Source organism: Neophocaena asiaeorientalis, unplaced genomic scaffold (genome assembly GCF_003031525.2).
Source record: "Neophocaena asiaeorientalis asiaeorientalis breed wild unplaced genomic scaffold, Neophocaena_asiaeorientalis_V1.1 scaffold399, whole genome shotgun sequence".
In the NCBI taxonomy this organism is placed as follows: Eukaryota; Metazoa; Chordata; class Mammalia; order Artiodactyla; family Phocoenidae; genus Neophocaena; species Neophocaena asiaeorientalis.
Genome location: NW_020173964.1, coordinates 2,704,859 through 2,731,550, shown reverse-complemented (window position 1 = coordinate 2,731,550; position 26,692 = coordinate 2,704,859). Strand labels below are relative to the sequence as shown.

The following is a 26,692-nucleotide window of genomic DNA, read 5'->3' as shown; positions in this document are numbered from 1 at the left end:
TCTTTTCCAGAATACTACTATCACTTCTGTTAAAAAGAAGTATTTAGTTCTTTCAACATTTTATCTTTACATCCTGGTGTTTCCATGTTTTATTTTAAAAAACAGAGGGGACTCCGTATGAATCTATTCAGATAAATAAATCCTAATATACTGATATAGCCATTTCTACTCTCTGTTTAATCCAAGGAAAATAAAGCTTTCAGAATAACCTAAATTTTCTTTCTTAGGTAATTTTAAAGTCTGTTTTCACAGCAATAGGGTTCCTGAAATAATTATTTTCCATCAGTGTTCATTCTATGACTGACATTTCCTTTAATTAGGATAAGTCTAGGTTCCATTTTTCTCAAGTGTTTTTATGAATAATTTGGAAAAGTCAAATATTTTTCTTAATTTCAGACTTAGGTTACTTAGATTATCTAAGATCTTAGTTATGTATTTGTACACAGATAAACAATAGTCTGCTTTTAGAACAATGGATCTTAACTTCTTTGGATCTGAGAACCTATGAAAATATGATTTAAGCTATAGATACCTCTTCCAGAAAAATGCACATTCACTTATACAGTCAGATTTCTACCTGGAATTTCAAAGGGCACACCGACCACCTGAAGCCCAGACCATACTGAATTCCAAGTTAAAAACCGGGTTAGAGCAGTTTCCTCCTTTATTTGGATGTTGATTATCAGCTAGTGATTTCTGAGGAAGTAATTTGGTATCTTAATCACATTTATTAAAATAATACTGATCCTCAAATAGGGTTTTCCATGCTTTTGATGCATGTTCTTGTTTTCAAACACAGCCCTCTTATAACCTTAATATTGTATGCTTATCATGTATTCACGATACAGTTCTCTACAACTCTGTTATTCTCATTATTTCTTACATTAATTTTGATTCTTTGAAATACTCATTTTAGTACTGGAAAATAACTGTCCTGGTATTACTTCATTTTAAAGCTCTGTGACTCATGAATGAAATGTATATACATATATATATATGAATGAACTATATATGAATATATAATTATATATATGACTGAACTACACACATGAATATCTATGAATCAATATGTATACTGATATACTGATGATAGTATATATACTGATATTCTGCTGATAGCATATTTACTGTTGATCAATATATATACTGATGAATGAAACATAATGTATGTTTCATATATACACGTATATATGAATCAGCTATATATATGAACATATTATATACATGACAACTATACATATGAATATATACATGAATCAGTGTATATACTGATGATGAATGATGTCTCTTTCTTGAAACAGTAGATTATATTCAATTCTTAGAATTTGCCTAACCTCCTTCTTGAACACGAAATGTGTCATACAGATGAATAGTGTATTAGTACAGTCCCTTGCCTGGTCATCACCTAATGACATTATCTTTGAAAAATCTCTTGTTTGTCTGTTAATCCTTTCAAATGTCCTGTAACGTTTTAAGATCTTCTAAAGTAATGTATTTGAAACCAGTGATCACTGCTTTTGTCTTAAAAGTAACAGATGCAGATCCATATATTTGCAGCTTTATAATGATTTCAAAACCTTTTGTACTGACCTAAAGTAGATGGCAGTGAAAAAGGAGTTTAATAGTTTCTGTGTTCAGTAATACTTCTGACTTATCTGAGAAATATATAGTGAATTTATAAGTTTGCCATACATATTCAGTAGATTGGTTTTAAGATATGGCAGCCAAGTGTTTGAGTTCTCCACTGTGGCAGTTTGCAAGTTTGATGACCAGAAGAGCTTGCTAGAGCCTGTCATAGTGATATTTAAATATGTCAGCAGGAACATCCAGTTTTCAAACATGTAGATGGACTAGTTCAAGGTGTCTACTATCTCATCATTCAAGAGAATGAGTTTCACTCATATTTTTGTGTTTACACTACAGGGTAGATAATTTTGAAGATAGCAGTCAGGAAGTGGCATCCTTAGTATCTGTTCCTGTTTCATGGCTTTATTGTGGTTTGGGCGTCAGTAATCGCTGGACTTTCGAACTTCCTGTAGAAAAGAAGAGTAATGCTTCTTAACAGCCTCCATTGTGATGTCTCTGTGTTGGTTGTGCATTAAGAGCAGTAATGAGTTTTGGACTGTTGGATATCGTTACTTTAAAGCAACACATGAGAACCACAATAAAGCCTTATTAAAGTGAAAGAAAAACTTCACATTTCAAATAATCTGTTAATTTCATCTAAAGACTAGTAGAGCATCTTGTCTGCTTTAAATATTGTGGAATAGATGCTGTTTTAAATAAATGTAGCCTATATCAGTTAGGAAGGCACCCTGGTGTTATGAAAAGAGCACTGGATTAAAAATCATCCGTGTATTTGTAGGCCTGGCTATGTGACTTTTGGCACGTTTTCTGACCTCCTTGGGCCACCTCTTTTTTCTTATTCATAAAATAAGAAACAACAACAGTTCTCATATCTGCTTCCCTGGAGTGCTGATGAGATTAAATAATGTGTGGAAAGGTACTTGGGAAAAATAAAGTGCCATACATGTTTGAAGTGTTCTTGTAACTATGCTTATATATAATTCAACTCTTTTGAAATCAATAAGTAGCATACAGGTCATAATTGGAGACGGGGGAAAAGATTGCCGTGAGGAAAAGCACTGTCACTTCAGATTTTAAAGAGTTCACAAATGCTTACCCTCCACGGGTTTTGGGTGAAGATCTGTGGAAGGTGATTGGAAAACATCACATTTGTATTTTTGTTTTGTTTTAATGATTACTGCCTACTTAGAAGTTTGATTCCTGGAGGTGGAGCAGAATGAGCACTTTATTTATGTATTTATTTATTTTTGAAAGTATCCTTTTTTTTTTCTTTTTGTCCGAGCCACACAGCTTGAGGGGTCTTAGATCCCTGACCAAGGATTGAACCCGGGCCTTCGGCAGTGAGAGCACAGAGTCTTAACCACTGGAACACCAGGGAGTTCAACAGAATGAGCAGTTTAGAGTATTGGCAAAGGTGGAAGATTAGATTAGAAAAATCTTCTGCAGATAATGTGTTGCTTCACATGTCTTAAATGATGGTGGTAATACTGACCTGTGGAACTATAGGACTGTTGTAAAAGTTAACAAAATGTTATTCAGGTTCTCTTTATTACTGTTTTCATTGCCAGTGATTGCTAGGTATATGTGAAGTTAAAAGTATGACCTTTAACCTTCTGTTTATAGCAAAGCCTAGGAGACAGTGGCACTTTTTTTCTCCAATGCCTTGTTACTTAAACTTCATCATCCCTGGATTTAGGGGTAGATCAGACAGGGGACATGGAATGACTGCTAAGAAATCAATAGGGGATCATCTCAGACAGCCAAGGTCTGCTCTCCTGAGCCCTGTTCTTATTCCTCAGCACAGTACACTTATTGACTTCAGCAACTGCCTTTTCTTTGAGCTGAGATTTGCTTTCATGAAAATAACACTTTAGTTGTAAATGCTAAAAGCAACCAGTCTCAATTAGAACAATAACCCATATAGGATTTGGTCTTTAAAGCTCGCATAAGTTTTTGAGCTTTAGTTTATATTATTTTGCTCCAGCTTTCACTGTGTTGTATCAATTGAGAAATTAATCTCTGTAGCATCAAGTCATTTGTTGTAAAAATCTATAACGGAGTATATTTTAGGCATCCGACTGTCTGTTTTAAAAGATAATATAGAAAAGTCTCATAGTTTTAGACAACTTTCTTCCTCTCGAGAACTTCTAACTAAACAGGAATCTAGTTTACCTTGTTTTCTAGGCTTTTATTGTCAAAATATTTCCTGCAGCAATAATGCTCATAAGGTACTGTATTCAACACCATTGAATTATTCATGTTGAAAACTGTATAAAGAACTTCTTGGGTTCTTTGGAACCTACAGTTGAAAACTGGGGAGTGGTATTTGCCGGCTGGTCATCAATGAGTAATGGAATTCAACAGCTAGGCTGTTTTGCACGTCAGGCCCCCATCAGGCTGCTGGATCCTAAGACTTGCCCATGGTTTCCTTGTGGACGTACACAGTGACTGACTGTGGGTTCCTTAGCACGTTCAAATTTAGTTATTTGCTGGGAATTGAGCTTTTGGATTTTGTAAGTTCTTTGTCCTCCTCATTTGAAAAATATTTAAATGGTATTGCCCAAAGGGCACACAGAGAAACAGCATGACTTTCGGGAAATTAGTAAGCAGTAGAGTTATTTTTAGCTTTTACTCCTAGCAAACATTTCCTTTTGTTCTTTAGAAGACATTGTTGATCTGTTCATTCATGTGCTGTGCTCTCTCCCCAACTACAGGGTGGCTTCAGATAGAATAAACCCTCTCTTCTCTACTCTGCGTGACAGAATTGTGTTAATTCTCATTTAATTTTAACTCATGAGTTATTCATTTGTTCATGTTTTTCTAGGTTCTGAAATACCACTGCCACCACCAAATACACACATACATTTCATTGTTATTTGGGGTTGATTTTCCCTCTCATCAGCAAATACTAACCAAAAATATTCACACAAGCAGGATATACAAAATTTATATTTTTTTCAAAATATTGTACAGTGATAGTTGATGGTGTGATTTTGTCTTTATTTACTTATTTTACAACTATAATATTTAGAAAGTTATGCAGTTAGTATTACAGAATCCCAAATCCAGGATAGATGGTTACAGAGGCTGGCCTTTACACCTCAATCTCATGTTTGAACTTTGAAAAATCTTCCAGTGTGTAGAGGAAATCAGATTTTTAAGGAAGCACACTGAAACCTCACTTTTACTATTCACATAAAGGCAAGTTTGATATAAGACTAGATCCAAGATGATTTCATCAATTTGTCACATCGTAATTTAGCCTTTTTTTCTTTGATTTTTCTCTGAGATAGAGTGGTATAATAGCATTTGTGGTTAAAATTGGGGTTCTGTAGTCCAACCACCTGGCTTAAAATCCTAGTTCTACCATTAATCTCAGTATACCTCAATTTCCTTATCTCATAAATGGAGATTACAGTGCTTTATACAATTGTTTTGGAATTTAAATCAGATAATCCATGCAAAGAGCCTAGCAAAATGCCTGACATAGTAAAGTCTCCATAGATGTTGGCTATTATAATTATTGTATAAAATTATTTTATCTATCATGTTGGATGTAGTTATTTTTAGAAGATTATATACAAGAAAGTGGCAAAATACTCAGTTTTCTGGAGCCCTTGACTCTTTACCTGTAAGAATTTTTTATGGGGATAAAAAATTATTTACCTGTCCTCAAACAGAGTTTACCTAATTCCAGTGCCTGGTGAATTTAGTTTCCCTTGGCCCTTCAGTAGTTGCAGCTCTTCATATCTAGAATCAGCACAATTATAATAGGAAGTCAAGCAAAACATTTTTTTTTTTCATAAAGAGAGGAAGGCAGAATGTGAGGTGGCGTTGACATCTGTGCCTCTGCCCTGGGCCAAAAACAGAATGGTTATTTGCTTCTGATTTGGCAACCAGTCTGCTGCCTTCTCCAGTGGTTAAGTCGCCTTCCTTTCCCTTTCTTCCATTTAGAGCCCCAGGGATGATGAAGTCAGAGAGAGAAGACTGGGATGTGAAGCATCTAAATAGGGAAACAGGACAGAGGTTCAGGGAAAGATAACAGAATAACCCCCATTCTGCTGCTGACCCAGTTGTGTAAATGCTAAATATTCCTCTGCCAATGGCAATTTTACATGAGTTCTCTGGACAGTGTGAAGGTTGAAAAACACCAGCCTGTCTAGTGAATTCCCATCTTTCTGCTCAAGAGCTTTCTAACATCTGATTCAACAATTTACTAAACTTTCCTTTTTTAAATAAAACTTTTTTTTTTAACGCTTAGCCCACACCCTCAGAATAAGTCCTTTATTTTTACAGTGGGTACTTTAACTTCTGAGTATATCAGTTGTTTCTCTTTTCTCATAGCTGCATTTAACTCACCTCACTTGCCAACTATTATAGTGCTAAATCCCACTGAAGGGGCTTCTTGTTTTAAGGTAACATCTTCTACCCAATCTGAGAGGTACAGCTCTGGCTTTCTACAACACGGTTGTCTTAGAAACACTTATTTAAAGTTTAGAACACAAAACACCACACACATGAAAAGGGCATCTGTCTGTAATGTTGTAATTTAACTCTTTAACTGATTTAGATGGAAACTTGAGTAGTTAAATAATAGACTGATGAATGCCCCAGAAAGGCATGTATTGAGTAAACAAAGATATGCAAATAGAAAGGGGAGCTAGGGAGAGATTTGTCTTAGATCTCTTGGATCTCTTCATTTTTAATGGGAAATTCCTTTCGGTTTTTGTTTTGTTTTGTTTTGTTTTGTTTTGGCTGCCCTGAGTGGCTTTGTGGGATCTTAGTTCCCCAACCAGGGATCGAACCCGCGCCCTCAGCAGTGAAAGCGCAGAGTCTTATTAACTGGACTGCCAGGGAATTCTAATGGGAAATTCTTTTGAAATATTTTTACTTTCAAAGCTTAAGGCTTCTTTTAACTTAGACTGATTTATTTTCAGTTATGATTTCTTAATGATTGTTTCAAGTGTGTTCTGTGATTCAAAAGAATGAAATATTAATTTAATAAAGGGTCTTTGGGGGTTATTTTTCAGGCTGCTTGGCTACTGTGTTTTATTTTCAATATAAATTTGAGGTTATCCTAACCATTCAAAGAAGCAGTTGACTCTGATTCTGATTTAAGTTTTGGTGAGTCTTAATTATAATTCATCATATATGTAGTTTTCATTCAGTGCTTTTTAAAAAAGACCTTTATGTTTACTTTTTAGACCGACTTTGCACGATTTAGTGGAACAAATGTGGAAACTGACTTCGTAGAGGTGCCATCACAAATGCTTGAAAATTGGGTGTGGGACGCTGATTCCCTCCGAAGACTGTCAAAACATTATAAAGATGGAAGCCCTATTACAGATGATCTGCTTGAAAAACTTGTTGCTTCTAGACTGGTCAACACAGGTATGACTTATAATTTTAGAAAATAAACTAGAATTGCTTAATGGAGAATTGGTTTTTTAGGTAAGAAGTGGATTTATTTAGAGAGATACACATTCCATAGACAGAACGTGGACCGTCTCAAAAGGCAAGAGCGGCACCAGAGCATGGGGTCGTCTCAGAAAGTGAGAGCGGCCATGAGAGAAACACACTCCACAGACTGAGTGTGGGCCATCTCAGAAGGCAAGAGGCCTGCTGCATCTTCTTCTATAGAACTTATTTCGTCTTTTGTAATGATAGTACCCCCAGAGTGTTAATATGAGAAGGGAAGACTGCTAAGTATATTGGAATACTGAACCCTGAAATTATGTCCAAGAAAAAAAAAATACATCTTTTAAATCTTAAATAGAATGAGATGTCTTGCTCCGATTTTGCAATGAGTACTACAGGAATCAGTTTTTGAAATCTATGATGTATGATTAGAACACGTAGTTCTCTCTTCTCCAAAACATGTCCAACATTCTTATGTCATTAGGTCTCCTGACCTTACGCCAAATTGTTTTGAGCAAAGTTGATCAGTCTCTCCATACGAACACTTCGCTGGATGCTACAAGTGAATATGCCAAATACTGCACAGAAATTTTAGGTGTTGCAGCTACTCCAGGTACGTAAATACGATCACTAAAAGTTCACTCTTCCTGTGAAGCACAGAGTATACTCCTAACACTGCCAGAGAAGGTAGAGTTTGTCAGGCAGGTTGCCTAATATAATTTGCTTCTGATTTCTGAAATCAGGCCATGACTTTCAGGTCCGCATACTCTGTCCTCAGAGTTATCCTGTCCAAATGTGCTTGAAGGGGAGGCGGCGCCAGCTTTGCAGCATTTTAGTGTGATCAGGCGTGAGCAGTCGGCCTCCACCCCAGAGCACAGAAGGCCACTCCCGTTTGGCAGCACCGCCTGGCTCTGCCCTCCCTGTATGCACCGTGACTTCCCTAGGGTTTCCGTAAGATGTTGCCAGAAGGGGCAGTTTGAGAGAAAGGCGCAAGCTTCTACCTTGTGTCTGATTCTGCTTCTGAGGTCAGTTAAGGCAGTTTGACCAGCAGTTTCTAACCTGGTATTATTTATGAGATTCATGTGAGTGGGTGGGAGATGCTCAGACATATGCTATGTTACATTTATGTTTGTATATTTTAAGCAAACACGTAGCTGTACGTGTATACGTAGTTGGAAAGGTGAGTTTTTTCTATCAAAGAAATTGTTGTTTAATTGAATCAGTCACATTTATACCGATATTAAAGGTCAGAATAGTCCATTGAGTTCATCCAGGCTCCTCGCTTCCTTTTGTGATCTGTTTCTAGTAGACTGAACAGCAACTCTGTGCCTCAGGCCACTTGGACAAAATCCTTTTGTAAAGTAGCCCTAGAGGTAGATTGAAATGGTAAGACCTTTTTAGCTCTTCACGTAAAGAGTTCTTTTTCAGTAATTATGAACCTCAAATAAGTGCCATACTGATACGTTTCAGATATAAATAGGTGTGACAAAGAGTAGGCTTAATATTATTAGAGTATTTGTAAGACACATATGTGTCTAAGGGATAAGAAAGGAGCGAGTTGTCTGATAGGTGTGGACAAAGCCTCTGAAACTATTGTTAGGCATTCCAGAGCTTAGGGCCGAAACCAGCTCTGAGGCGGAGCTGTCATAGGAGAGAAGTTTGTAAACAGCTTGGCCAACGGCACCCATAAACCCAGGGAGTACTAGAGGTGAGGACCTACCACTGTCTCCTCCCACAGCTGGACTCCCCATAGGGAAACCTTAGCTAGCTGAGAACCTGCTATATAACATTTGCCATCACAATGATTGAAATGTATCTTTCTTTAAAGGCACAAATATGCCAGCAACTTTTGGACATTTGGCGGGGGGATATGATGGCCAATATTACGGATATCTTTGGAGTGAAGTATTTTCCATGGACATGTTTTACAGCTGTTTTAAAAAAGAAGGGATAATGAATCCAGAGGTATTGTATTTTTTTTCCTCCTTTTGCTACTTCTGTAGTTGCCCCCTCCCCTTTAACTCCTAGTTAAAAAAAATATTTATTACACCTAGATTTTTAGAGTAAGAGATCTGATAACAGATCTTAACTTTAAAGTCTGGCATCTTCTCACATCATCATACATCATTAAGTTGCTTTGTGTAAGTGATTAATCCTATAAGTTAAAGAAAAACCCTACTGCATTTTCTTGCTTATTAACATTCCAATATATTGCATAATTAAAATTCAAAGCTTTGTTTATGCATTTGAGCATTTATAGCTGCCAGTTTTGACATGTGCCATACAGTGTTTTAGTTTTATAGGAGGTTGGGAAAGAAGGGTAAACTCCTTCCTGATATAAATGGTCTGCCTATGTTCTGATATACTCTACACACTTCCATTATATATTTGCTGTGGAAGGCACCCTTCTTTCTGTGATTGGCATGCGCCGCCTACGACATGGTTTGTAACCTAAATGCCTTTAAGTAATTTAAGCTGCTTCATTAACCTGAGCCATTCCTTTCTGAGGACAGTGAATTGACTGCCAGGTGGCTGCCTGCCAAACCTTCCTGAGTTACAGTCCCTCACAGTCTCCACTCTTGCTGAAGACTCAGCTCTCAGATTATTTCTAGGGCTGATGGATTTTCCAGTGTGTTTTTCATTCTGTTTGATTTAGAAGTTAGAAGAACAAATTATCAAAATCAGGTTCTCTGTGCTTATTTCAACCAACTGATCTGTTCTCCAGACTTTGTTTCTAGATTGCATACTACCTTACACATATGCACTGAAAAACATTGATGTAATTTAGGCCACCGTCCCTTCCCCCAACCCTTCGCCCCCAAAACACCACCTCCAGGACACTTACATTCTATAGACTAACCTTTCCAACCCCTGCATCTTCAGTCCCACCCTACCCAGGCTGTTAGGTCCCTGTAAGTCTCCTTCCATTCCCTGGCCACCCCACTTAAAACGATCAACCACTAACTTGTTCTCATAAATACCCTGACTCCTGCATGACCTTCAGCCAGTGCCCAGACCTGGATTCCTCTACCATCTCATTTAGAGATGGTGGCCTTGGAATTCAGTCTTCTGGGGAAGATCTTGCGACTCCACTTAATGCCCCACTGCAGTCATGCTGTCAAACCTGCACTGGACCCCCAGTGTGACTCCACAGTCCTGCTCTACTTACCTTATTGGGGTCCCCACCCTCTCTCTCTCTCTCAGCAGATGCTCTCTCCTCTCTACTAAGAACATTAAGATTATTGACAGTGAGTACCTTCATCTTTCTTTCTCTTTCTGTACTTCAATATTTATCTTCTTTCCTCCTGTCTCAGGAGACATGTCTATAATACTAAGACTTACTGGTTTGCCATCTCAGGAAAAAAACTTACCACTGACTCTGATAATTTCAGTGCTACTACTCAGTTGTTCTTCCTTTCACAGCCTACTCTCTTGGTGTAAGAAACAGTTTCTGCAAACCTCTGTTTCCCGGCTTTTGCCTCCACCCACTGAACTGGAAAGTTACCCTCCCTCCAGAGTTACCTACCACTGATGATCCAATCGCCAACTCCCAAAGGCCCTCATCTATCTTCTGTTTTACTTTCTGCTTCTTGGTATTCCTCTCTTTGTCACAGCCCTTAGCTTAGCAAACAAATCCCTCTGCACTTCCCAGAACTCCCAGTGTGTCAGCCAAATTTGTATGTTCCCTTGTGTCTTTCCTCCTTCACAAATTTATTCATTGTACTTCTTCCACCTAAAACGTATGCCTTCCTTGTCTGTGCCTCTCCAAACTCGTACCATTCATAAAGGCCCTATTCAAATGAAATCTTCCAGATCATCGAAACCAGAAGTGATCTTTCCATTCTCTGAACAGAAGAGTGAACTTGGGCATGGGGTAAGGGTTTCAATAAGCTTTTTCTTGTGTCTGGAATGTTTACTATAACTATTATACAAAATGAAAAAAATCAGGTTATAAAATATTTTACACCATAGAATGCGAATTTTGATTTTAAAATATACATTCAGGAAGAAAAAGTACATCAAAATGTTGTCAATTGTTATCTTTGAGTGGTAAGTTTCTGAGTATTAAATATTTTTCTGTACTTTTTATGGAGCTTTTTCATATTTTTACATAGAGCATGAATTATTGTAGAAATCAGAAAACAATGTTTAGAGAGACACAAGGTCCAGATATGCAGAGGTACAATTATGACCTCCACTCACTCTTAGTAGTTGGCGAGGCTTCCTGGCGTAATTGCTACAGCACCTCTTTCACCGCCCCTGGTCCGCTCACATGACCACATCCCCAGGAGCCTCCACTGTCTCCTCTCCTCTTCCCGCTGTCAAGGTAACAGCCAAAGTACTGATCCCAGTGGATCCCAAGGAACTTGCAGGTCCAGCAGGAGCCATCCCTGCCATTATGCTTCTATGTACCTCGTTTTATCTCAGGCTTCACAGCTTGGCAGGCAGCCAGGCTACTCTTAATTCAGACAAAAGGGCTGGGTTGAATGTGGAGAAAGCAAGATTCCCTACAACTTGGAGTTGTTGCCTTGTGAGGTTAAAAACAGTTTTCAGTTTTACTAAAATTCTGAATTCAGCTATACTATGTATTATTACTCATCTTATGCCAGGAAGCTGGCTTTAATCCCTTCTTTTTTCCTTCCTATTAAATACTCTGGAATATCGTCATTTCTTGCTCCCCTGCTGTCACAGCAATAGTGAGTCTGGCTCCAGTGGCCAAGGAGAATCCCATTGCACCCATCCTCACGCTCTTCACTGCAGTGGCAGTTACGGGAATAGCTTTTTATTTTTTTATTTTTTAAATTAATTATTTATTTATTAATTTTTGGCTGCATTGAGTCTTCATTGCTGCACGTGGGCTTTCTCTAGTTGTGGCGAGCGGGGGCTGCTCTTTGCTGCCGTGCGAGGGCTTCTCATTGAGGTGGCTTCTCTTGTTGGGGAGCACAGGCTCTAGGCGCACGGGCTTCAGTAGTTGTGGCTTGCAGGCTCTAGAGCTCACGCTCAGTAGTTGCGCGCAGGCTTAGTTGCTCTGCGGCATGTAGGATCTTCCCGGACCAGGGCTCGAACCCGTGTCTCCTGCATGGCAGGTGGATTCTTAACCACTGCACCACCAGGGAAGCCCAGGAACAGCTTTTTAAATAGCCATTCTATACCCTCCTACAGTGTACTGCTTGTTTGGTTTTGTTTTAATTTTTTTTTTTTATTTTTACAAATGTTTGCTCTAAAATAACACCCAATATACACAATTTAAATATCCATTTATTTAAAATTAACACTTTGGAATAATCTGTTCTACAAAACACTTCAGTCATTATTACAACTATGTTGTGATGAAGGGAAAGAATTTTTGTGGTATAAAGAAATACTGAATTTGATCTGAAGTCATGCGAATCAGGTCACTCACAATATATCATGCAGACTTTGTTGTCTCAAGGTCCCTCACACTCACTAGTGTATATTTGGAGCATTTTGAGAAGATAGCAGGATGCCCCTTCAAGGAGTCAGTGCCTGCTATTCTTAGTCCCCAGCTCTAGAGAGGCTCGGGGCTGAAAGATGATGTATTGTTGACATTATTGTTCATGGTCATTAGTATCGACAAAAGAACACCTCCAGGCCCTCCCTCTGTAACCTCTTACCATCCTGCAAAGCCCAGGGTCTGGTTGAGAACCATTTCAGATCTTAACAAGCAGAACTATAGAAAGTGTGCTACTCACTGGGAAAACAGTAATGGGAAGGGTCAAATACAAACCTGCAGGCTTCTGAATATCAAATGTTAGCAATAGAATATTTTACAGTACAATTGTTTTTATTGTTTCGATGGCCTCTATCAAAGTGTTAGAACTGGCCACTTACCTGTAATAGCCTAAAAGTTTGCTACCTCTGGTTTTATCTGTAATTTTCTATGTTCTTCATAGTAAATAGGTGTAACATCTTGACTGTTTAATTAGTTTGTTAAATATTACCTAAAGCCTTCGTTTCTAGTAAACATGGAGAAGTTGTCTCAACAGACATACCTTTTACTTTTCCAGCTCATCTCTTAAATAACTATGGAAGGGAGCTGCTTGGGAGTAACACTTTTCCAGCAAACTCTAGCTCTTTCAGGAGCCCTTTAAGGTTGCCAAATGTAGTTTCAAAATCTAGCAGCTAATCATAGTGTTGCAAGAATAAGAGCATGTTAACTAGGGCCATTACTTTTTTTCTCTTTTTTTAAAATTAATTAATTAATTAATTGATTTTGGCTGGATTGGGTCGTTGTTGCTGCACGCGGGCTTTCTCTAGTTGCAGCAAGCGGGGGCTACTCTTCATTGCGGTGTGCAGGCTTCTCACTGTGGTGGCTTCTCTTGTGGAGCACGGGCTCTAGGAGCACAGGCTTCAGGAGTTGTGGCACACGGGCTTCAGTAGTTGTGGCTGTGGGCTCTAGAGCGCAGGCTCAGTAGTTGTGGCGCACGGGCTTGGTTGCTCGGTGACATGTGGGATCTTCCCGGACCAGGGCTCGAACCCGTGTCCCCTGCACTGGCAGGCGGATTCTTAACCACTGCGCCACTAGGGAAGCCTGGGCCATTTCTTTTTATAAGGCAACTTCGTTGTGGGAAAATTTCCTAAAAGGTAATAGACATTGTGAATTCAAAGGCAATTATATTGTTACGCTAGAATGATGTTCCTCCTCTTCTGCATTTAGAGTAATTGCTAAGCTTTGTTTTTTTCCATCAGTGAAGAAGACATACAAACAAGTATCACATGCAGAAAGGAATACTGAGAAAGTCAAGACAGTTAAGTGTAAATATCCACAATGCCATATGGAAGGAGCTAGATCTTACATGCAATAATAGACACAGAAACATAGGAAGAATCTTGGTTAAACAAGAAAAAGAATTACCTGACAGAAAGTGTTTTATAAAGCTAAGTATTCCAGGACTCTTCAAACAGAATCCTAGGGCCAATTCCAGCTATAATATGTTGCAAAGAGAGAATATGAAATTCCTCTCCTGACAGTCTTTACAAATGGATTAAATTCTGCTTCAGCTTCGCCGATCTACCACCCCAAAGCTGATTTTTCTTACACTTCAACCTTTTCTAACAGCATTAAATTTTGCCTGATTTAAGGGACAAAGGAAGGAAATGGGATTGATTTCCAACCTACTTCTTGAATATTTACAATGCCAGACCTTCTAAGCCTTGAATCCCAACCAGCTGGAAGCAGTTTTTCTTCCTTTTTGTGTTCCTACAGCCCTTCTTTGTGTTTCTCTTAGAGCTCTAATAATCTGCTTTGTTAATTGTCTATTTCTTTATCTCACCTCCTAGATCATAAGGCTCTTGTAATAGGAACTGTTTTGTTCATCTTGATGTTCGTCCTCTGCTTCAGAACATTTAACTATTATTGGGCCCAAGTGGTAGTTGCTCCAACTGCTTCCACTCTTCTGTCCCCCTACTACACACGACTTCCCTTCCTTTTTTGTCCCGATCTCCTCCCTCCCCATAGTTATTTATTCTTCCATCCTCACAAATTGAAACTTTGCTTAAGGTTTCCAGAAGACCTCTTTCACTCAAGGGAAGATTCCTACCACCATTCTTTGTTTCCGTCACCACCAATCTTTCACTGTCTCCCTCCTTCCTGTTTGTTGTCAAAGGTATTCTTTTTCTGCCCTCAACCTCCCCACCGTCACTCATAAAAAACAAAGGATGTGCTGTTGGAAAGTTTACAGATTAGTTGTGGAAGAAAAGGTTTCAAAGTCCACTTTAAAAGCGGGCTGGTGAGGCTGGGAGATACCTGATCGTCATCACCGGTCCTTGGGCAGATGCTTTCTGCCCTGTTGCCTGTTACTCAGTGTCGGAAGAAGATACCTGGCTCCACTCCCTAGAGTCTGTCACAAGAGGAAGGAGAAAGAAGGGAGGGTTGGAAGGCTGTGGAAGCTTGCATGTGCTCCTTCAGAGAAGCCAGAGATGGCAGGAGACCCAATGTGTTTCCCAATTTATGTGTTCTCATTGTTGGTAGATGATGGGTGTCCTTCATTCGGATAATTATGATTGCTCTTAAAATATTACCTCAAATAAAGGGCATAGATTCTTGCATAAAATGAGTGCCTTGTCTCTTCTTAGTATTCCTACTGAACTATATATTCTATTTTATACTAATAGTGGAGATGAAATCTCTTGTGCTTTTTTCTAGCTTTATTAGGAGACAGAACTAATTTTAAGGAAATGCTGAAAACAGGAATGCATTTGTTTCCCTGACTGTGTATAAGTGACTGAACTTAGGGGCGGTGTGAGGAGAAGGGAAATGAAAGGAGGGATGGATGACTACTTAGGTTTATTGAATACCAGCATATGGCAGGAATGGTTCTAGGCAGCAGGCAAGGTACTAAAATCATCTCCTCTAATTCCTCATACACTGAGGGAGGTAGGCATATTCCCACTTTACAGGTAAGGAAACAAAGGCCCAAGGCCACATAACTGAGAATGAAGCCGAGATTCAAACCTGGGCCTGACTCCAAAACTCCTGATCCTGCTTTAGAAAACATCAGTGTTGGGGAATTCCCTGGCAGTCCAGTGGTTAGGACTCCATGCTTCCACTGCAGGGGGCACAGTTTCGATCCCTGGTCAGAGAACTAAGACCCCACATTGCTGCATGGCATGGCAATCAATCAATCTATCATCTGAACATTTTTTAAAAAAGAAAAAGAGGTACTTCCCTGGTGGTGCAGTGGTTAAGAATCCTGCCAATGCAAGAGACACAGGTTTGAGCCCTGGTCTGGGAAGATCCCACATGCCATGGAGCAGCTAAGCCCATGCGCCACAACTACTGAGCCTGCACTCTAGCGCCCGTGAGCCACAGCTACTGAGCCCACATGCCACAACTACTGAAGCCTGCACACCTTGAGCCCATGCTCCGAAACAAGAGAAGCCACCGCAAGGAGAAGCCCACACACCGCAACGAAGAGTAGCCTCCGCTCGCCGCAACTAGAGAAATCCGGCGTGCAGCAACAAAGACCCAACGCAGCCAAAAATAAATAAAGTTTTAAAAATAAATAAATAGATAAAGAAAAAGAAAAGAAGGAAAGAAGACATCAGTGTTAGAGAGGACTTGCACAGTTGCCAAAAGACACATGTTAACCTTCCAGGAATAAAAACCACAGAAGTGACTGATGCTGATTTTCCTTCCCTGAACTAATAGGAGTTCCCTACGCTATGCAGATCCCCCTGAACAATTTTTTTAGCATGAAAACTTTTAGTGGTTGCCTTAGAGCTTCTCTTCCTGCTTTGCTCACAGTTACAGTTCCTTAATTATATAAACACAGTAGAACAATTCACAGCAAAGACTCCTTCCACCTGTGGCATATGTCTCCCAAACAGTGTTCTCTCGCCCAGAGAAACCGGTACCTTCCTAACACACAAATTTGCTTAACTTTTTTTTTTTTTTTAAAGAAAAGCAAGATCCGATTACCAAAATGACTCTTAAACTCTTCTCCAAACTTCATTGCAAAGGAAATGAAACTATTAAAAGACAATTGCTCTGTAATTCAGGAAATTGAATTAACTTGTTTGGAGCTATAAACAGGGGAGGACTTGCACTGCCCTGAGCCACATATTGTGAGACCAAACAGTGCCCTGCTCCACAGTGACTTTACGGCAGAGGAGGCATGAGCTGGCTCTTCACAGCAACGTGCAGCTCCTCTAACGCTTGCTTTTCTTTACTACCAACATTTACAGTTCTCTGTACAAAATGAGAATATTCTGGCAGATGTCCACATTTTGGTGATAATTTTTTTTACTTTATTTAAATTTTCATTACTGTTCCTATAATATTTGTGCAATGAAATATGTCTTTTTACTAAATAAAAGACTCAGATCTTGAGCATTAAGAATTTCTGCAGGTAAATATTAATAATTGAGGTTACATGATAGGTACAAGAGGGTTCACTATACTGTTCTCTCTACTATTAGTATATATTCAAAATTTTTCCGTAATAAGTGGTTTAAAATATTTTTATCATTCAGATCAATTTAATTCACATTTTCTAAGTTCTTCCTATACTGCTTTGTCCAGAGATAACTGCCCTTCCTTGCCCCACCCACTAATCTAACACTGGTCAAATTTAGACACATTGGGGATTGAAAGAAAGGGAAGTGGGGTAAGCTGTGTTGGGCTCAAGAGCTCTGATCTGCTACTTCTTAGAATAATAAAGTCCATGATGAGATTAGCCATCACTCATATTTTAGGTTCTAGATCGCTACTCTAACAGTAATTAATTGATGCAGACCAAGCAAGAAATGACACATCTTTTTTTTTCTTCCTAAACAAAATTAGATCTAGCTCTAAACTGTCATTACCAGGGTTTTCAGGAAGTCCAATATCAGTGATTACAGGCCCGCGCTTTTTAAGAAAATTTACTCAAAGCTTGTAAATACGGCAACAAGATTGCTACTCGCTAGGCCCCAGACCTGTATAATAGCCACATGTAGCTACTGAGCCATTGAAATGTGGCCAGTGCTACTGAAGAATTGAATTGAGATGTGCTGTAAATGTAAAAAACACACTAGAATTTGAAGACATACCGCAAAAAATAAATCTCAATAGCAGTCTATATTGATACATGTTGAAATGATAACATTATAGATATACTGGTTTAAATAAAATATTTTATTAAAATTAATTTTACCTATTTTCCTCCCTTTTTTAATGCAATTACTAGAACATTTAAAGATATATATGGACCACATTATATTTGTACTGGACGGTGCTCTCTAGAGTTTATAGGAAGTAACTTTGACTAATTGTTTACTCCTGATGAAGGCCCATCGGTGAAGTTAGCTCTTCGCCTGTAGATCATTAATAAGTTGAAGATTATTTCTGTTTATAACTGAAAGATAACCCGGAAAGTTTTGATTTCATGACCCTTGTAAAACATTAAGTAGTTTTGTATCTAACCTGGTGGGTTTCATTCATCAACATTTTATTTTCTTTAACAGTTTGACCAGACTTATCTCTGATGGTTGTACCAAGCAGAATCATTGTCAAAAGTCAAAAATGAGATTACTTTTGTCTCCAGAAATTCTCAAGCTATTTATGTACTTGGAGAGACTATTAATGACTGTTCAAATGATATAATGGATATAAATTTGAGTGTTACTCTGTGAACTATTTTATGTGTAGATTTAGAATTAGGCTTCACTGAATTGTCTTGCCTTTCTTTCCTAAAAGGACGGTGAAAAGGAAGTGAAAATATTGAATAATGCTGATACTGAATTACAGTTGTTTGCTTTATCTGCTCATGTATGTGTGTAAATAAAGGCAGAGGAACTATGATGTGTTTTAAAATTCCAGACCTTGTCCCCAAAGAAAACTTTACAAAGGTCCTCCTTCCCCATGCTGGGCCCACAGAAATGTCCTACCCTATACCACAGGACATGTGCTGTTGCCTTACCCCATAAGTAAAAAGGGTTTTTTTAATGAGCCCCTCATAAAAATATAGCAGAAGCCATTTTGACAGTAGCTGGGCTACTGTTTCCAAGTATACTGAACCCCTATTTGTAGCCTAATTGAACACTTGCTTTACTAACCCTTTTGAAATCACATTTGGGATGGGATGGCAAATAGGAGCCGGTTCTATCTTCCATTTGGCTATTTTTCGTTTGTCTGTTTGCTCACATAGTCAGCATGCTGCTGAGAGTCTAAGGAGACAAGACAGCAATAAAGGGAAGTGTGGAAGACCGAGGTCTAAGCTCCAGATCTCTTAGCTACCAAAGTAAATAAATAATGCAGAGCTGCAGTCCAGGTGAGGGAGAACATCCAGACAAAGCTGAAGTCCCTTTTTCTCTTCTCTTTCCTATCTAGAGATTTGGGAAATTGCTATAACCATGAATTATTAGGCGTGTTTTATTTTATCAGGTTGGAATGAAATACAGAAACCTAATCCTGAAACCTGGGGGATCTATGGACGGCATGGACATGCTCCAGAATTTCTTGAAACGTGAGCCAAACCAAAAAGCGTTCCTAATGAGTAGAGGCCTGCATGCTCCGTAAACTGGGGATCTTTGGGAGCAGTCCATGTCCGGAGGACAAGCTGACATCATCTTGTATTACTGGCCTGGAAACTGAAGGGAGTTTTGCAAATGAAAATGTAGATTTCTATTGACTTCCTTTTGTTTTTTGATTTGAAAAATTATACAGATGTAAATGGAATTATAAATATGGTGACCTAAGAAAAGACCCATTAGAAAATAATTGTACTATAAAATTTCATAAAAATGGATTTGATTTCGTTTTATAAAAGTTTCATATGAATGTAATTTGATTTTTTTACTGTTGTAATCTAGATTACTATTATAATTAAGAATTTTTAAATTGAATCATATACATTATATACTTTGATCCTTCTTATATCTTGACGTTTTGTACTTGGGATTTCTGAACTGATAAATGAATCACCACGTTCCTCTGTTAAATATTGCCTCAGAGCCTTGCATCCACTTTGACTCTGTCTCCCAGTAAAGTGTGACTGACCTCTTTGCCTGCGTACCTCAGGGCCAGGGGAATATGCCTCAGTAATGCATTTATCTGTATTTCAGGCCTCATGATTTCTAACTTTCTGCCACACTTGAATAATGTTACTCCAATTGGTTTAGTCTTTTCTGTCTAACGTCCAGTCAGAGAACACCAGAAAATTATGAGTTTTAGCTGAAATTACTTAATGCATATTGCAGGTTTTAATATCTTGTATTAGAGAATTTTGGATCTTGGATTAGAGGTTCATTTCCACTTCAGCATACAAGAGTGTCAGCCTTTCTGCATATTTGCCAATTAGAACACTAAAGCAAGTCCAAGGACATTTTTCTCTTCTCATGTTTCTAATAAGTAGTAGGGACTTTGCCTCCTTTACTGTACCCCTCACCCGAAGCGGCAGGTAGACATGTCACAAGGTCTATCCCGAGTGCCACAGGAAGAGAGCTGAAGCTGGTATGGAGCATAAAGGGTCCAGAAACTCCAGGAGAGGAGTGGGTTCTGCACAGAAGTGTTTGAGGACGGCTGCCCCAAGTGTTATGTGTGCTTCAGCTCAGCCATGGCAAGGAGGCTCTTCCATGGCTTATTTTGTCTGGTGATTGTAAGTGAACCTTTGGATCACTTTAATTCTCTTTACTGTGGGCCTAAATTCCAATTCTTCAGCAGACCAGGAAAGTCACGTACTTATTTTTCCTCTAGGAGTCTACTCAATGAAGAAACCAAAACAGGATAATTTTTTTTTATTTAAAAAAAACTAATTTTGAATGTATGCATTCTTCACAGGACTTCTAATTGTTGTCCAGTGTGTACCTGAGGTATGACTTTGCTGGCCAGGAACAAAATTAGAACCTTTCCATTCTCTAGTCCAAATGGACTTTGTGCTAAATAAAAAAAAATATGTTATGCTGCATAGTCAAACTGTAGACAGCAGGAAAAATCAAGAGCTGTAGAGACACAGAAGAAAATTCAGATTATTATTGTCAAACAAATACCCTTAACATCAAGGAAATCCCACCCTCCCTTCTGAGGCAATTGCCTGGCCCTCTCTCCCCGACATTTGTTCAGCATCACCACCTCAGGTCCGTGAAGCTGAGTTTTTTTTTTGGGGGGGGGGCGGGGTTGGTCTGAGCAATGTATGATACTTTTCTCACATTTGTTTTTTTCCGGACTGTTCTGTCTTCCAGTTTCAGGCAAAAACTCTCTTCAGCTTTTTCTATCGCCCAATGTGTCTCCTTAACAATAACTTTATCATTTTAAATCTTAACTTATTTCACATGGAAAAACTAATACTTGGTGTGAAAAAGGCTGCACACAATAAAATTACATTATTATCCATGAGAATGAACTCACGTTTCTTTCATACTTTAATGTTAAAACTGAAATGCATAAGAAAACAAAAGTGCTGTGGTGTTCTTTTTATTTAGGGTTCACATCCAGTATTTAGAATCTACCGAAGAACATAATGTCCATCGACAGATGAATGGATAAAGAAGATGTGGTACACATATACAATGGAATACTACTCAGCCATAAAAAAGAACGAAATAATGCCATTTGCAGCAACATGGATGCAACTAGAGATTATCATAGTAAGTGAAGTAAGTCAGAAAGACAAAGACAAATACCACATAATATGACTTATAGGTGGAATCTAAAATATGACATAAATGAACCTATGAAACAGAAACAGAATCACGGACATAGAGAACAGACTGGTGGTTGCCAAGGGGGAGGGCGTTGGGGGAGGGGTGGAGTGAGAAGTTGGGGTTAGCAGATGTAAGCTTTTATATATAGAATGGATAAACAACAAAGTCCTACTGTATAGCATAGAGAACTATATTCAATATCCTATGATAAACCATAATGGAAAAGAATATTAAAAAAAAGAATGTATATATATAACTGAATCACTTTGCTATACAGCAGAAATTAACACAACATTGTAAATCAACTATACTTCAATTAAAAAGTTAAAATATCTTTAAAAATAAAATCTACCAAAGAACAGCAATAAAATCAAATATTCATCAAGAAATATTCTCTAACATAGTTCAAAACTAAGGACATATTTTTTAAAGCCTTTTTGAATGTGGCCATCCATCTGCTTCTTTTTTTCCTAGATCAGAACATACAGTGTCGGTGAGTATTCTGAATGGCGGAAAACTATAAAAATTGTAATTCACCAACATACACTTTAGATTTATGGACTGATACATAATAAAGTCTCCTTGGTTAATGATCCAGAAGATTTGGGCCTGTTTCAGGTTTTAGGACAGTTGTCATTTCACTGAGGGCAAGTTCTTAAACATCTTAGGTGTGGTAGGCTTGGTTCCTAAAGGTTTAATTTTAATTTTAAGATGCTACAGAGAAGAGAAAGAAAAGTCCTAATGTAATGCCACCTAATATAGATTTTTTTTTTCCTCTAGTACAGATGTTGCATGTTACCTAGATAAAGAACTAAAAATTCTCTTGAAGAGTATTTACACCAAAATCTTGCCTTTCTAAACTACTATGATGAAGGGTAGCTCTTTACACCTGACAAACAGCATTGTGTAAGAGACCAAAATAAAAAGAAATAGCAGAAAACAGCTCTTAAAAGTTTTTGATACCATGATTTTTTATTTGTGGGGAATTTACCTTAATTAGTAGGGAATGACTTAACTTTCTACTTTACCATTTTGCCTTTAGCCTTTGTGTAGGAATTAAGGTGTATAGTGATCCTGCCTCCCCAGTGAATCTGCTGGTTTGTTTATGACCATTTTTAATTTTTTCCTTTTCTGTCATTTAAAAGAAGAATTTTTCATGCTTGGAGAAAATTTAAATACTAATCCCCCAAATTGGGTTTCGGCATAGTTAGCTGATCCCCAAAGAGTGTTAAAAGAGAAACTCTGTCCCATCTGACTAGATGCAATGACCAAGGTTTCTTTCTTCCCTCAACACCACATTATTACAGTTATGTCTCTCATGTGAAACTGGATAGCCCTTCAAAATTGAATATGCCTTCTCTTATGAACACTTGATGAGAATAAAAGCAAAAAAGACATACATGCTTTCATTTTCTTTGAAAAGCAGTCAATGTCTGAAGTTTACTTTTTCAGTTTATTTTTAATGGAGAAATTTCCACTAGAAGCAAATCCACCTAAGTGATTATCTAGTACCAGCTGTATCAAGGCAAAGGGTAAAGGTTATAAAATCTAAGTACTAGGTTAAGGTAACCTTTTCCAACATACCCACAATAATGCTATATAAATGGATACTTGTTAAAAATTTTTTTGAAAAATTGGGGTAATGAACACAACAACCCTTCAAACACCCCTCTCCAGTGAATGATTCTTGAGTTTTTATTTCACTGCATTTACCTTGTAGTTCCCTTTCCTGATAAAATATAGGTCCAGTGCATCTGGTCCACTATGTATGTACAAGGGGAGAGGTAAATATGACCCAGGCTCTCTTGTTTCTGCCCATATGAGCTGAAACCCATTCTAGCTGCTTATTGCATAGAGCTTGGGGGCTCACCTGAAATTTTACTGCCATGATAAAATGTCACTAGCATTTGTTGTCAGAGACACTGTATGGCTTAGAATGGTTTAAAGGTATGGTATTCACTGACTCCAACAAGACACTTGACATCTAGATGGATGTCTTTAAGGCTAAGATGAAGGATATGACAGGATAATCTTTAACCAGCTGGATTTCCAGCTATTGAAACAACCTGAACGAGCTGAATAATGATTCACATTGCACTGAGGGAAATTTCCAGTCCTTTGTATGAAGACATAAAGCATCCTATAGAGGGTATTATCAAATTTACAGATAACAGAGCTGGAATGATTACATATGATGACATTTGAAACTATTTCAGTGCTGAGACAAATTTAAGATGAAATTGGACCCATTACATTGCCAAGGTGATAGGAGGGGAAACCTGACTTGATAGTGGTATACTCAAGAAAAAAAAAAAACTGAAATTTTTATTTGACTACGTTCTAGTATAAGCTCACAGTACTGCACACCTTGGGAGGGGACAGGAGGCGAGAACTAAAGCCTTGTAAAAGTGGGTTGATGGAAGAATGTGTCCAGATCAAAAGAAAAGTCCCACTGGACTCCGATGTGTTAAGATCAATCACGGCTAGAATATCGTGTTCTAATTGAGGTGTTGCATTTTAATCAGACTTTGGCCAAGTATTACCATGTTTGGAAGAGTAGGAAAAGGAGGGTGATTAGAAAACACTTCTCAAGAGCAATACATGAAAGAATTACGGAAATTCAATCTGGAGATGAATTCAGACATACAAATGATAACTGTTTTCAAATACTTGAAGAATATGGAAGAGAGAATAGAGTTATTCTTCACTGTTTCAAGCGCCTAAAGCTTTAGAGAAATGGTTGGAAAATATAAGGAGACTTTAGCTCAGTATGAGGAAGCAGTTTCTAATAATTGTTGATTACAAATACATTCCGCTGCTATTAATGAGTGTTCAAACAAAGCCTGTGGCCGCCAGGAGTGTTAAAGAGGGAATTCCTCCTTTGAGTAGATGTTCGTACCAGATCAGCTTTGAGGTCTCCTCCAAAGTTTAAGATGCAACAAATAATCATCAGAAAAACATCACTCAGGTGAAAGAAATGTTTACAATGCTGGATCTTAGAAATGGCATTTAGATGATTGCAGCTCCTTTATACTATAGGGATGTAGTTTAAGCATTGCCTTATTCCTCATGCATGATCAGCCAGTGTTTATCCAGACATTATTATCAGTTTTCTGGTGGGTAATCTGGTAACTGAGAATGGGAGGTTAAGGGCTGTATTTGACCGTAAGAAAGCCAAAAGCTCTCACAGAATGAATAAGTTTCTTTTTCTCTCTTTTAGAGAATTTACAGTTGCTCTCTGTCCTGTCCACCCACTGCTATCTTCATCACACATACACAGAGGCAAAAATCTAACTCAAATATCCAGTTTATTATGCATGCATTCCACCACATTGCCATCTCTTTGGGTCATTATTTCTATCCCCTGTCCTCCACAGTCCTTGGCTCATAGGGAATAGGCCATAAATGTTTGTTAAGTAAACATACCTTCTTTAAGATTACGTTTTGATATAAGGATACATTTTTCTACTGCAAAATACCTAATTTACAAATGAATCTAAAACTACATAGATTCTTTTTACACCTTCCACAAGAAGAGGCTCTTTTCCTTAGTATACTGAAAAAGTTTCTGTGTGAAGTAGATGGAAGAAACATGCATTTTGTAAAAGAAAAATTAAGGAGTGGAGAGTGTTTCTAAAGATTCCTCCACTTCTCTCTGTAATTATGTTCTAAACCTCGGAATTTCTTAATGTAGAAGCCCTGGTTCCCTAGAAGATCTACGAAAGGAGGAAGAGAACAGATGTCCATGACTGCCCTGAAGTTATGTTGAAATTTTTGTGTACATGGATAAGTGCAACTTTTCTGGGGAAAGGATCCCTAGCATTAATCAGAAAACTTTAAGAAATACTGTCTTAATTTTTTTCAGACTTTTGTTTTTTAATTCAATTTGAAGACTATAAAGTACCCATTATGTATCAGGTGCTGTGCCTGGTACTGAGGATACAAAAATGACAGACAACCTTGAACTCAAGTTGCTCACAATAATGAGGAAGGCAATTAAGTTCATAATACGTCAAGAAATTATAAAAGAAAGGTATGTTTAAAAAGCTTTTCTGCTGTTTTTCCCCAACACTGGTTGACTCCATTGTACAATTAGAACTTTGTGCCACAAAATTTTACAATTACCATGCCACCTGCCACTAGAGACTTATTTCTAACATAATGGTTGATTTTTCTCTTTTCAGCATGTCAACAGTGGGATTAAATGGTGTTCTTCTATCTGTTATCCAAGAGTTTTTTAGACTCTGTGGCTCATAAATAAGAGACGAAAATGTTCACTTTAACCATTTTTATGTATTGTGATTAAATGGGTATAAACCTCTAGCCATTAGAGGAATGAGTGTGGGACTCTTCTTGACCTGATAGATATTGTATACCCAAGAGGCATTGGTACATCCTAGAAGACAGGCTAAGATGACCATTGAGCTGTTTAGAGAAGGTCCAGAATTAGTCAAGATTCCTTACTTCCTTCTCCCATCAGTGTTGTTAATGTTTGTTTACTACCAATAAGAGCCAAAGGAAAAGCACCCAACTCTTCAATCCCTCACTGTCTATTATTTGTAACCTCCTTATATGAGGATAGCAGCTAATTAAGCATTAGATCAATGAAAGACTGTAAAAACTTCAGAGTTCCAGGGTTCGTGACAAGGACTGGAACTAGACTTTCAACTTACACCTCATTTTCTTGTGTAAATGTACAGTAATTTATTTAATCACTTCCCTGTCAATGAACTTTTATGTCGTTTTCACTCTTTGGACACATCTGTCAATTTAGCTATTAAATTCTTAAAAGTGTAATTCCTGATTCAAAGGGTAGAGACACTTTAAATGTTGACATATATTGTCAAATTAGAGCCCTGTTTCTTAATACTGTTTACTACAATTGTTTAACGTTCAGGCAGTCACAAAAGATAAATGAGGAAAAGTGATTAGCCAGCAAAGCAAAATATCTGGCGTGACATCACTTATATTGCTTTCTTTCCCCATTGAGTGATGAGGACTAAAGGTTACTTCTTTTAGAAAATGGTAGGAGTGATTCCAGACAGGAATTTTCTTTCTCTATTAATGATTGGGTAGGTCCCAAAAGGAATGTAAGACTTTATCCCAGAACAAAGCCATCATCAGTCCTTTTGTATTCAGGGCAAAGTGGGGAAAACCAAAAGATCCATTTTGTCATCCCTGTCTCAAATCAGATGCCTTTCTGTGGTCTTAAACGTTTGTGTGACTGATAAGTGGGACCTCTGTTGTAATTCACAATGCAGTCACTGTTCTAAACATGTACATGGCCCACTCTGTCTCAGCTTCGATTATAAAATCTTCAGCCAGAGGCTATTATCCTCTGTTTTGTTCTGTCAGTGACACAGTTAGCCAGTGAATTTCCAACTGGGATCAGGTGGCAAGAGAGAAATTTCTCACACTTCATCTCTCAAGCTTTTATACACCCCAGGACATTTCCTCCTTTGGGGGGCCCCTGATTGTGGAAACTCCTTATATGTCTGTGCAGAATACATGAGAGCTCTCAAAGATTTGGCTTCTTGCATAA

General features: G+C 38.1%; 1 protein-coding gene across 4 annotated transcripts in view; it reads left to right on the top strand.

Annotated features, from left to right (window-relative positions):
* Positions 1-20,839, top strand: part of NLN (neurolysin) — a 95,652-nt gene extending 74,813 nt beyond the window's left edge. For 2 of the 4 annotated variants that reach the window (XM_024753097.1, XM_024753096.1), the window contains 4 exons: positions 6,792-6,978; positions 7,490-7,618; positions 8,834-8,970; positions 18,893-20,832. In XM_024753097.1, the coding sequence (XP_024608865.1) occupies positions 6,792-6,978; positions 7,490-7,618; positions 8,834-8,970; positions 18,893-19,027 (588 nt within the window). In that variant the 3' untranslated portion in view covers positions 19,028-20,832. Of the gene's footprint in view, positions 1-6,791; positions 6,979-7,038; positions 7,191-7,489; positions 7,619-8,833; positions 8,971-18,892 lie in introns of those variants that run through there. The other 2 variants (XM_024753094.1, XM_024753095.1) reach the window with 2 other exon arrangements.
* The last annotated feature ends 5,853 nt before the right edge of the window (positions 20,840-26,692 follow it).